The sequence below is a fragment of the Erythrolamprus reginae genome, chromosome Z (assembly GCF_031021105.1).
Source record: "Erythrolamprus reginae isolate rEryReg1 chromosome Z, rEryReg1.hap1, whole genome shotgun sequence".
In the NCBI taxonomy this organism is placed as follows: domain Eukaryota; kingdom Metazoa; phylum Chordata; class Lepidosauria; order Squamata; family Dipsadidae; genus Erythrolamprus; species Erythrolamprus reginae.
Window position 1 is genome coordinate 87,459,345 of NC_091963.1, and position 13,285 is coordinate 87,472,629.

The window sequence follows — 13,285 nt, forward strand, 5'->3', positions numbered from 1 at the left end:
CACTAAAATGATAAAAGCAATCCCAGTCTTTGTGAGACCTCAACAGAAATGAATATGGATGATTAGCAAATTCCAGTTGTATCTGGAGATATCAGGCACCTTTTAAGCACTTTGTATCTTTGAGCAACACATTTTTCCAGGACTTCCACATAAAAAGGAAGCTTTTTAAAAATAACAATCTTAATGTATAGCAGAAAGAATGATTCAAGAAAGAATTAATAAAAATATTAACTATTAGGACCAGTATGTAGAGTATGGAGAGTAAATGGGTTCAATTACAGCTCTTATAAGAAGATCAAATCTTCTCTCCAAGATTTGGAGAGTAGCTTGATTTTGTTTAATTTTGATTTAAGCCTCTGTATCAGATAATAATATCTCTTTAGTTTTGCCTTAATTAATTACTGGAAGCTCAAAAATAGAAAGTCATTGGCTTTTTCTCCCTCTTTGGTCTACTGAAGTTAATGAATTTCTGTAAATAGGAATATTTAGAAAATATTGAGAATTTTCTTGGAATTATGTTTATTGACTGCTTCACTGTCCTGAATAAAAAACATTGATCCACCTGACTTTCAAATATTTGACCATACTTGGAATACTTTTTATATCTGGAACCTGGGGCAATTATCTCATTATTCTCAGCAGCCTTTCAGTGTAATTTAACTATTTAAATCACTATTGCTATTGCAAAGTGATTACCATTATTATAATTCAGCACATAAATGTTTAACTTAAAATCCAGAGTACTAGTTAAATAATTTTATTCAGAAAAATATGAAACCTACTTTGGAGTAATCATGTTCCTGGGGTGCAGAATCAGATAGGGCTTGTGTAAGAGCATTCACCATATTGACTGGGGGAGATGGAGGGGAGGGTTGCACAGGTTCTTGCTGCAAAGGACTCTTTGGTTTTGAAGGTAGCCGGCCTCTTCGTCCTTTCAAACTGTCAGTACGGACAACTAGCCAAGGAGCAGAAACAAAAACACAATCAAGTTTGAAAGGGACCATAGCAAATTTCTACAAAGTATCCAATAGAGTTAACACTGCACAATCACTTTCAAATAATAAAATCAAACAAAAAGTGTTTATCTTTTTATACATTCATATTATTATTAACAGGTTTCACTTCATTTATATAAATGGATGATATTGGGAAAATGATCAAATTTAACAATTTATCAACAATGTAACAACATAATTCATCTCAAGTATGAGTTTTTCATAATAGAAGGTTTCCATGTACCCCCATAAATTAGAAAGACCCTAAGACATTTGCAATTAAAATATAATATTTGAGCTTATGTACCATGAAATTTAATACATGCATCTTATGACTACATAACTAGGAGCAAGACAGGGGTTTTTAAAGAGGTAGTTTGCATTGATAATTTTAATTAACTATAATGCCAAGTTATCAAAAATTCAGTTGATGCATTAAAACCTCAACAGATATGCATTCTGAGTTATTGCAGGATATGTATGATAAAATATAATTTTAAAAGTGTACATCAATAAAATACACTTTAATAATAAATACTTTCCTAAGAATACATTGAAATTGCAGAAAGTTTCAAAAAAGAGTGTTTTAATAATTAACATTAATTAGCACCTATTTTATGCATACATATTGATCACCACTATTAAACCTACTAAAATTTTAATCAAATGCAGTTTGAAAATTTTTATTTTACAAATAAAATAAAACAATTTTCTTCTTTGTTTAAAGATTTAAAACAAACATCGTGTGAGATCTTGAAAATGCTTCCTAGTTAAGCCTGACTGCTTAGATTCTTTGAAGAATTTAAAGGCAACCTATTTGGTATTAACAATATGTGAGGTAATATTGGTGAATGCTTTACCTTCTTTTACCATACCAACACTGAGACACTTCTGAAATCGGCAGTATTGACATCTGTTCCGACGACGCTTATCTACTAGGCAGCTTTTATTGGCCAGGCAAACATATTTTGCATTTTTCTGAACTGTTCTCTAAAAAGATGCAATGGAAGGAAGATCATCTGAATAAACTGTGATATACCAGAATTAAAATGCAAGTGTGCACTTCTTATAAGTAGATAAAATTAATTCCTTAAAACTGCTTCCTTGAGAAAAAAATCCCCAATTCATTAGTGTAAATTACTGGCAGGAAAATTTAGGAGCATGGCTCAAAAGTTAAACAGTCAACCTGTAGATAATAAAATCATTTTTAAAGTTATCAGGTTGTTATGTTATACTTTTGGGGATTAAAATAATTATAAATACTATATTGAGAATAATTTTCTATTTGGTTCATATTTATTTATTTATTATTTATTTATTATTTAGATTTGTATGCCGCCCCTCTCCGCAGACTCGGGGCGGGTGAATACTGATCTTACTAAAGTAATAAAACATTTGAATACTGATTTCTTTGTATCTATATTAGTGTACAAAATAAGTTAATTCAAAAAGAAACAAGATATCAAACAAAGAGAAATATAGAAATTAAATTATAAATTAATTTATATTATAATATGTCTTATGATAGATTTACTCAAAAAGAAGGAATTTGGTCAGTTATTTTAACAATGTAGCTAAATTCAATTTTAAAAATGTTATTAATGGGGTTTTTAAATATATTTGTTTATTCATGTACTCTTTAAATTTATAAAGGTACTCAAATCAACCTTTCTCAGAGGGCTATTCATCTATGAATCTAAATTATAAATTAACTATAAATAGATGTTTAGGCAGCTCTATAATTTTAAGATAAATGTAATATTTGGCAAGAATTTTTAATAAATCTGATTTTTTTTCATATGTTAGAAAAGCAACTACTGTGTCATCCTTAATTTGAAGCTGTATTATTTCTACATTCATTTATAATTAAAAAACTGGAGAAAATAAAATTTTCAAATCTGAAAACATGTTTCTCAGACACTAAGCATATAATTTGCAAAAACCTTATTAACATTTATTAAAAATAGATATTTGAAAAACTAATGAATTTTTAGTGTGTGTATGTGCTTGTGAATGAATATATATATGTATGTGTACACATACACATGCACACACACATATAAATATATGTATGCGTGCGCACACATACACACACACACACAGAAAGAGAGAGAGAGAGAGAGAGAGAGAGAGAGAGAGAGAGAGAGAGAGAGAGAGAGAGAAAGTAGATCTTAAGAACCGATATTAGTAGTTATTAGTTAACAGGGTTATCCTTTAACCCTGTTGAAATAGAGCTATAGTACCCTAAAGTTGCGGTTGAATGTATGTGAATAACAAGGCTATTTCGTTTTTAAAAATGAAATTAAGAAATTCTGTGCACGTATGCTATATTCTTTTTATGCATTTCTATCATAAAATTAATAACATTATGAAAACTATCTTTAAAACACATTCAGTAAATACCTAAATTCACAAGAGTATTGTTTTACAACTCTAAAACATACATTCATTGCACTTCAAAGCTGGAGCTCAGCATACATTTTTTTCAGAAATAACTCTCATTATAAAATAGTGTATCAATTAGGATAAAATAATATAGAATCCTGTTTTGTATCCTCAGAAATTGCCAAACATTTTGCCATAAGGTAAGTCTAACAGCATGATTATTATGGAGATATTGTTAATAATAATATAATTTGACATTTATTATAAAAGATTAAAAATCAATAAGTTCTAAATCACTTTCCCTGGAGAATTCGTACATATTTTATTACGTATCAAATATTATCTGAGGATTTGTATCAATTTTCATATCCCTTGCAGTAACACAGCAACAATAAACTGCCTTTTATGGTTATAGTTTAATCAAAAAATGATTTGGATTTTTTACAAACTTACTGTAGATTTGTTTTAGCTTCAGTCTCCTATTTTGAAGGTCAGAAATTTATTAAGAAGCAACAGATATTTACTTTTGTAAGCTTTTTTGGATGCAATTCTTCGTATAGATGAAATAATCTTAAGCAACTTGCTAAATAAGTAATTCTTTTAATCATAATATTGTGAGGATAGTTAAAGTATTACATTTTAATATCAAAATTATCTAGTTTGCTATACATATCTGGGAGAATGTGGATGACAATTTTTAAAAGGGAGACCAAATTACAGAATTTTAAATTACACTATCCTCCCTCCCTGCAAATTTTCTTTATTCTTTCTTGTCTTCCTTTACTACCAGTAACTAGTAATTGGATAGCTAGGTTCTTAGGGGAGGGCTTATTCTTGTTTAAAATGTAACAAATACCAATAGTACCAAATGCATGAATATGAATAGCTATAAAGAATGAAAGAATACTGATGAATTACAAAGACATATATGTCCAATAGTGTCTATGAGGTTTGCAGAGCTGTAGACATGATAAATCTGATAAATCTTAAACAAACTGTGATCTCTTGAGAACTGGTAGTGTGTTTGATTGATTGACTAAGATGTGCAGGGAAACCACGTATTCATTCTAGAATAGAATAGAATAGAATAGAATAGCAGAGTTGGAAGGAACCTTGTAGGTCATCTAGACCCCGCCGCTAAAGCAGGGGACCCTATACCATTTCTGACAGATGGCTGTCCAATCTCTTCTTGAAAGTTTCCAGCAATTCTTACCTTGAAGAAGCCCTTGCATCCCTCACAAGTCCGAACACCATAATGCTGGCAAGCTGCATTGTCCCCACAAACAGCACAAGTTCCTTCTCCTGCTGAAGAACTTCTACTAGATGGAGAGGGAAGGCCACTGCTGCTATTGCTGCTCTCACCTAGAAGGTTACAAGTGGCTGTACTGGGGCCCAGTGGTGCAAAAGCTAAGGTGGTTGCTCTCTTGGACATGGTGTGCCTATACGGATGATTTTCCATAGCTGCTTGACTAGCACTAGACCTATCTGATCTGATAGGTAGGCTCAAGGCAGTGGTATCATAGCACATATGGCCACCTACAATAGGTGCATGGGGTGGTGAATGTTTGAAATGGAAAAGTGGAAAGTGGCCAGGTACGGTTTTCATAGGGGCAATGTCTACCAGGTGGCATGGGGCCATGCAAGTCTGTGCTGGCGAAAGAGAATGTGAGGGTGATTTATCCCAGGTCTGTTGGGGTGTGAATTCAGGGGTAGAAGGTGTAGAGGGTGGGGATTGCTTGAAGTACATGGAGGTGCTGGTCATGCTTTCATCCACCGTTAGAGAAAGTGAAGGGTGATAACTGTGCATCTGATTGTCTTCCATCTTGATGAGGGGTCTCTGGCTTGCAGATGAGGGTGATGAAGAAGAGGAGACAGATTGCATTTGGTATAGGCAGGAGGGCTTCAGTTCATAGCCCCCAGAATAACCTTCCATAAAGGTACTGAAACTGGGCAAAGAGGTGGTAGCAGTGGCACTGATCTCAGCACTAGATAATTCCACGGTCAACTTTGCGTAGTCAGGGTTCATGATCTCAGGACTGTACTCTGAAGCATAGGAAGTTTGCATGGCATAACTTGAGCAAGTGGCTGCAGGGCTGTACTGAGCTTGCATACAGGGCATATCTATAAAAGTAAAAATAGTTATTTTTCCAGTAATATTTCCACTCATAGGATTATGACAAGTTGACAAGATTATGACACCTTGGAAAATAGTTCTTGGTCAGAAATATTGGTCACACAATATCACTTTAATTTAGCAGGGCACTTACCATTAATTAGCAATGAACATGCTGAATTAGGACTCTGAGAAAGGGGTTCCACTCCAAGCTCAGACCATAGAAACCTTAATTCAGTTAATTTCAGTTCTGTTTATTTAACACAGTTATTTTGGAAATAAAAATTAAGGGAGATTCCTATGTACTCTATGTATTATTGTTTTATGAGAAGGTAAAGCAGGGACATTAAGAAAATTAAGAAAACAAAGTTGTAGCAGGAATAACACAATAATGCTGCTTTATAATTTACAGTGAAATGTGTGTAATGAAAGAAACCCGCAGTTAATAGGTATGCATGTTTTCTGTAACATTAAATGTATTCTATTTAGGAAGATTGTCACATTAATAGCAACCTTTGTGGTAACACTGAATTACAAAAAAAGGATAGCAAATATATCTGGTTTCAGAAGGATGTACTCAACAAATTTCAAGTCCAACAATGGGACAATCTGTATTTGGGGTTTCCTCCCCTCCCTCAATATTACATTAAAAGAAAAGGAAATGGAAGAGGTAAAAATATATCCCAAATAAAAGATCAGAAACTTCTGCATTTTCCAAAGTTGCTACTTGGATTTATGTGCTATTTTAAAAATATTTTATTGGCACAGACTTTCTATTACAATAAATTAACTTTAACCAGAGCAACATACCAGTAGGAATTAAATCCCTCAAAATAAAATATGATTTTTCATTTACTTTTTCTTTATTTCTTAAAAAAATGGAATTAAGAATTTTGAGATAAAGGAGAATTAAACATTTACTCTAAAAATCCAAAGTCAGTTGTTCAATTTGAACTGTTACGGGGTTATATAGAACTTGCAAAGAAAAGGGAAAATATATTGCATATTTATGAAATATGACAGAATATTTAAGGCAAAGTACTTTAGACTGGTCCATTTATTTTGAAAAACAAGTATGCTTATGTATTTATTTCTATTTTTAATAAAACAATTAAAACATGAAACAAAAACATTCAAACAGAAACTGCTTAATATTATCACATTTTAATTAATGACAATTACCCAAAAGCATTAAATTATTTCAAATTTGTCTATTTTTCACTGCATGAAAAATGTTTGATACTGTATTTAAAATTGTAAAATTGTAAACAGCAATTCTAATGTTAATTAGGTAAGAGCATGGCTTAAGAAAAAATTACATTTTATAAGATAAGATAACCCATTCTCCAAAATTATAACATGTATTTCTGAGTATCACAGAAAATGTTTCAGAGAAAATAATGCTTTTAAAAATTGCCCTTTCAAAGCAATGATTTCATTTATAAATTCAGCTTTGCAAGACATCATTAGTGAGAAGGAAGAAAGCAACTGCCCGACTAGGGGTAAATGGAAACAATGCTTTTTACCTGGCGAGTGACTTGCTTGCTGAATGATGGGCGTAACTGACAGGATGGTGGCTGAGGCTGCTCCTGCTACTGGAGCAATTGTAGGTAGTAGTGGTAGTTGTGATGATGATCCCTCAACAGTGTTGTGGCTGGAGCCAGGGCTCACGAGAGAGGGTTTTTCCAACCTGGGTTCTAAAGAGACACACAGAGAGAAAGAAAAACAGAGAGAGAGGGAGACAATGAGAGAGACAGAGATAGAGAGTAAGAAAAAGAGAGAGAGATACACACAGAGAGACAGACAGACTGACAGAGAGTTGGTTCTTTAAAAGTCATTTACACATAATCTCCAAACAGTTTGTATTCTCAATATCTAAACAAATAGACATAGGAAACAACAGCTGAAAAAAATTAACTTTCTCCTAATCTCTGAATTGGATGATCAAATTCAAATGTACTTTTAGAAGCAGAGTCTTCAAATGTGTGTCCCTAGAAATTTGACAACTGTCCTTGCATAAAATCCTGAGATTAATCTGAAGCAGCCAAAATAAGTATCATTAGACCATAGAGCAAATATTTTCTAGTCACTGCTTGAAGAATTTACACATCTCTTTCCATCTTCCTCCCCCATAAATAAAAGTGTTAAACTCTACAATTAAGATTATGTTCAGGACCAAACACCTGGAAAAAGCAGTCAGTTCCGAATACACTGTGAGCTGCACAGACCAATGCTGATGTATGTACCTCAATCTATCTTGACATATAGTTTGGCCCTAAATCCTATTGAGTTGAGCAACTAATAGGATCAGCTCAAAGTCAATAGTAGATAGGACAGACTAGCTAACTTGCCCATAGTTTTTCTCACAATAGTAAGACAAGAAAAGAATAGCTTCAGTAGGTTCATAATGGGTAGCAGCTTTTTGCTTCTGAAAATTGGATCTTCATAGTTTCATGCACAATTTTCACTTCACCAAAGGAAACAAAGAGAAAAATTGATCATTCTGAGAATCTATCATTTCTTCCCTGAATTAATCATTGATGGTCTCATGCTCTGATAGTGAAGAGCAAGGACAAGTGACTATGTTTGACAGTGTTCTTCCATATATGAATCAAAATGCTGTTGGAAAATCATTTCAGTCCTGCAACCTCTCTTGTATAGGAATACCATTTGAAATGCTGAATGACCCTCTTCTCAAATTCCACCATATTGAAGGTGCCTTGAGAAATGCTCTGAACCTCATCTTCACACTCTACCCATAATTGTGAATCAGATGGGGATTGCATCTCTTAATAATTTTAATTTTGTTCATCATCAAAGAAGAAAGTTCCTTGACTCCTCATCCATGAATTTGCACCTTAATAAGTGCTTTCCCTAGAAGAGTTCTATTGGGCCATCTGTTCCATTAGCTTACAATTGCAGAATGTTTGTATTTGGCACAGACAGCAAAATACTACTCATCACAATTTTGTGATTTCTTTGCACTCCCAAACTAGGTCCCCCCCCCCATTTTTGTAATTCTCTTAGAAAAATATACAATCCTTAGGAACCAATTAATCCAATGTGTTTTCTGTCATACTAACAGAAAAAAAGAGGATCTGGTTAAGATTTTTAAAAGAATGAAGCATAGGAGACATCAATACAGAAGGAAAATTACCAAATTACCATTCTCTCAATTTTTAAAGTGGTATTAAGACCATAGATAATGCAATTAGAAGTCCTACAATTTACTACATCATGTCAATATATAGCTAATAACAATTCCCCTGCAACTTCATTGTTTAAAATAAGGAGAGGTGCAAAACTTTAAATTATGACTGGGCAGAGACTCACTTTTAATAAGGGTCATGAATTATTTCAAAGTAACTTTCAAGGTTCAGAAGTGGTATCAAAACAGGTGTTCTGTGATTATTGTTCCCTCTTTCTTCTCAAATGATTTTCCCTTAGAACAGCACACCTCTCTAGTTATACAACTGTAGAAGAAGCAATGCTATGGTTCAAACCATTTTCCAAATAGTAAGAATTACTTCCTTTTTTTCAACTGTATTTAAGAATGAAGCAGACATTCTCTGCATCTCCAGATATTTCGCTCAGCCAGTTGAAAAGGGCATTGAGGATCAACAAAAGGGAACTTCGCCACATGCTTGGTTTAGTAAAATGTCATCTTCCAGCACAGTTATCGAAAAAGGGGTAGCAATGCAGCGACTTTCACAACTTGATTTGATCAGAAAAGTTTGGAATAATCTCGGGACGTCTTCATGGCTCATCTCAACTTTTTCTTGACACATGCGATCTCCTGATGGCTAGCTGCTGAAAAAGGTCAAGGATGTATGTAGCCAAGAACAGGAGCAAATCCGTTGGTTTCGTTCTTCCCCTTCCACAAGCAAAACCTCTCGTCAAGTCCTTCAACAAGCATTGCTTTCTTCTCCAGATTGCCCTATTGTCTTTTGTCATGCTCTCTCCCTAAACCTGCCTCATCCTTTGGCCGAAACCCCGCTCTCGCCACAAAAACTCTCAGCAAAAGGACAAAAGCACACATTTCTCTGCAAGGACGCTGATCTCCGGTAGCTCCGGACGAGGACAAATTGCTGCCATTCATCACGGCGGCGTGAGCAAGCCCTCTAGCATCATTCCCATGACAACTGCAAGCCGTGGAGAAGACAAGCCACGCCGGCCGAGAGCAAGCATTCCTCCCCCATTCCGCCGAAGCTTACCGAAATCTCACACCTCAAGACTGTCGCTCCAATTTCTGGACCCTTTTACTAAGCACTGCTGTACAAAAGCAGAGGCTCCGATTCTGCGCACATATTTGCCTTGATCGAAAGTATCTAAACTTTATTTAAGTATCGCCCCTCCCTTCCAGCATCCCATTCATAGTATACCTACTCGGTTTCTGTGGTGGTTCCGTCTTTACATGTAGTTTGCCAAACTATTCCCTCAAAACGACAGCAAGCGAGCACTGTTTGGAGACGTTACTGAGGAAAAAAAGCGCAAGGCTTCGATGAAGCTCCAGCCCTAGAGAATGAGTTTTCCTGAGACATCGAAGGGAAGGAAACATAAATGAAAAAAGAGGGAAGAGGGTTAGTAGTAGTAGAAAATAGCCACGTCTGTTGCTAGTTGCCGCGGTAAGAACTTTGGACTTTTAAGGAAAGCCCAAGTAGGCGCAATGTGCCTTTGTTTATATACACCAGCTAGCTCTAGACGACTCAGAGCTGTCCCCATAGATTCTAAGAGAGAGCAGAAGGGAGGGAGCTAGAAAAAGAGCGAGGGAGGAAGGAAGCTTCGGAGAGCGCTCACGCTCCCCCTTTTTCTCTACGCCGCGCGTCATTTATGCCAGAGGAACCCTAGCGGCCTCTCATACAACGGCTGGAATGCGAACGTCAGTAATGACGCCATGGGAGCCTGACACTGCTGACCTCCACCTTCTGCCCGCCTTATTTGTGTGTGTGTGTGTGTGTGTGTGAGAGAGAGAGAGAGAGAGAGAGAGAGAGAGAGAGGGGAGAGAGAGAGCATGCGTGGGTGTGTTGTGTGAGAGGGACAGAGTGCGAGCAAGCAAAGACTTTACAGGAACACTGTTTGTTATGAAGTGCAACTTGGAGTTTGCAATCCTTCCTTCGATTTAACACAGCTTCTTGCTGCCCAAAGATACTGTGGCAAACAAGGATTAATAGACGAGCATCCGGGAAGGAATCTTCCAGCAGGAATTCTACAGACCTAACTTACTGTTTGGACAATACCCTCACTCACTGTGACCTTTCTTGCACATTTATTAGGTTCAGAATTACAGAAGTATCATGCCTACCCAGTAGGGTATTTCATTTGATCTTGCCTTACTTAAGTTTCTACAAAGGAAGCATGGAATTCTTGTCTTTCTTTCAGATAGAAGTAAATTTATAAGTGCACTTGGAAGATAGCCGACTTTACAACTGGGATTCTAATGATGTGATTGAAAAGTAGTGGATGGCATGAAGTTGTTTCTTCTAGGCCAGCTGTCCCCAAACTATGGCACGTGGGCCGCATGCGGCCCACTGAGGCCATTTATTTGGCCCACGGGTGAGTGACAGGAGCACAGGATGCATCCACATCCTGTGCTCCTGGCCAGTGTTCCATCTAAGGTGTGCGGCCATGCAGCCACGCATGCAAAAGTGGAGCCTTTTCCAAGGAGTCGGGCGTTGAAGTTGGGGTCAGGGAGTAACAAGGAAAGTACGGAGGCCGGTGAAGGTTTTTCTTTTTTTGACTGTTGCATGCCGGGGGGGGGGGGCACAACCGGAAGGCTCGGCACTGGCCCATTTGCGGCGGGGGGAGGCGGTCGTGGGTCCCTTTCCTCCTCCCACCGCCTGTGTCAAGGAGCGACAAGGAAAATGTGGAGGCTGGGGAAGGTTTTTCTTGTTCTGCCAGCCCGCCTGGGGGTGGGGCCGGGAGGCTCGGCAGCGGCCCATCCGTGGAGGGCGGGAGTAGCCATGGCTCCCTTTCCTTCTCCGACCATCTGTGTCTACCGCCGTACCCTCCCGCCAAGCCGTCGGCCTTCGCCATGGCTTCCTCGGGTGGGAGCTGCCACTTCCCTACTCAGGGAGCCACCACGGTCACCGTGCCTTTTCCTCTCGCTCAGCTTGACCATGGTGGCTCCCTGAGTTGAGACACAGGCAGTAATCTCTACACTTTCTAAGGCCACCTGGCTGGGCTGCCCGGAGGGAAGTGGCAACTCCCACCTGAGGAACCCAGGGCGCTGGGTGCCCGCTTGGCGGGAGGCGCCGGCAGTAGACACAGGTGGTGGGAGAAGGAAAGGGAGCCACGGCCGCCACGGCCCGCCACAGATGGGCCACTGCCGAGCCTCCCTGCCCTCCCCCCCGAGGCAGGCTGGCAGAACAAGAAAAACCTTCGCCAGCCTCCACTGCTGAGCTTCCTGGTTGTGGTTGCTAAAAGGCTCTCCCCCTCCCCCCCGGCGCATGGCGGGCTGGCAATGGGAGTGTTCACCCTGGTGCCAACAATGGAGTGACTGAGTGCACTCTTCTTCCTCTGGGTTGGCGCCGCCTCAGAAGCAGGTGAGAGAGGCAGCGCAGGTGTCCACTACCGACGGAGAGAGAAAGAAGAAAGAGAGAGAAAGATAGAACAAGAGAGAGAGAGAAAGCGAGCAAGAGGTAGAGCAAGAGGTAGAGGGCAAGAGAAAGAAAGAGAGGAAGAGAAAGTGAGAAAAAGAGAGACAGAGCAAGAGAGAGACAGAGCAAGGGAGAGAAAGAAAGCAAGAGAAAGAGAAAGAAAGAAAACAAGAAAGAGAAAGAGAGAGATAATTTTTTTGCTAATTTTTTTTGGCTATGCTTTTTTAAAAAAATTCTCTCAACATACATTCAAACAATAGTGTGCCATCTAATTTTCCATGAACAAAATGGGGTATTTTGTTAGTAATTAATATCAATCATCAAAAAAAGTTGCAAACGTTTTTTTCCCCTAATGTTGTCGTCCAGGTACATATTTTTCTTTTAATTATATTCCCTCCTTAATGTTCCTTCAAAAAGTACAACACCAATTATATTTCTAACCTATTAATCATTATGCCAAAGTGCTTCCTTGTTTCTTTATACATTTTTCTATAAACCTAGAAAACCTTGTATAGCCAATCAGATGTTAACAAAAGAAAATTAAAAACAAAACATAAACATATATGAATTTCAGACTTCTTCCTCCCCTCTAAATAGTACGTTCCCATTTTGTTTTTTACTTTTAAATAAGGTATGTGCAGTGTGCATAGGGATTTGTTCATAGGGTTTTTTTAAAGTCCGGCCTTCCAACAGTCCAAGGGACAGTGAACTGGCCCCTTGTGTAAAGTTTGGGGACCCTTGTTCTAGGTCAAGAGTAGGCAATGTTGGCTCTTCTATGACTTGTGGATTTCAACTCCCAGAATTCCCGAGTTAACATGACTGGCTTAGAAATTCTGGGAATTGAAGTCCACCTGTCATAGAGGAGCCAACTTTGCCTTACCCCTGTTCCAGGCAAAGGAGCATTTTCGTATTTGCATAGATGTATAGATTTCAAATTGCCAAATTATTGCCATGGCGCAAATAAACTTGTTATTCCAGAAATGGCTTATTGAGGGTTGTCCCATGAGAACCATACTGAATTTACACGTGGCCTTTAATAGGGCAGAAAGGCAATGCAGTTTGTCCTCGCCAGTAAACTATTCTTCAACATTGTAAGATAATATCTGAACTGTGAAACGCAGGTGAAATGTATTTATATGTAGGAAAACTTAAACTTCAATTGCTTACAATTATATCGGAGTAAATCTCAATGAATT

General features: G+C 37.7%; 2 protein-coding genes across 7 annotated transcripts in view; both read right to left on the reverse strand.

Moving 5' to 3' along the window:
- NR4A3 (nuclear receptor subfamily 4 group A member 3) overlaps positions 1-10,354 on the reverse strand; it is a 28,463-nt gene extending 18,109 nt beyond the window's left edge. For 2 of the 6 annotated variants that reach the window (XR_011556864.1, XM_070727781.1), the window contains exons 1-5: positions 8,827-8,913; positions 7,020-7,301; positions 4,594-5,501; positions 1,856-1,985; positions 783-955 (exon numbers count right to left, since the gene is read on the reverse strand). Coding sequence is in view for 4 of the 6 variants with exons in the window: in XM_070727781.1 (XP_070583882.1) it covers positions 783-955; positions 1,856-1,985; positions 4,594-5,501; positions 7,020-7,301; positions 8,827-8,842 (1,509 nt within the window). In the remaining 2 variants the exon portion in view is untranslated. Of the gene's footprint in view, positions 1-782; positions 956-1,855; positions 1,986-4,593; positions 5,502-7,019; positions 7,375-8,826; positions 8,914-9,879 lie in introns of those variants that run through there. The other 4 variants (XM_070727782.1, XM_070727784.1, XR_011556865.1 and 1 more) reach the window with 4 other exon arrangements.
- Positions 1-13,285, reverse strand: part of SEC61B (SEC61 translocon subunit beta) — a 1,118,247-nt gene that overhangs the window by 691,796 nt on the left and 413,166 nt on the right. The window lies entirely within an intron of this gene.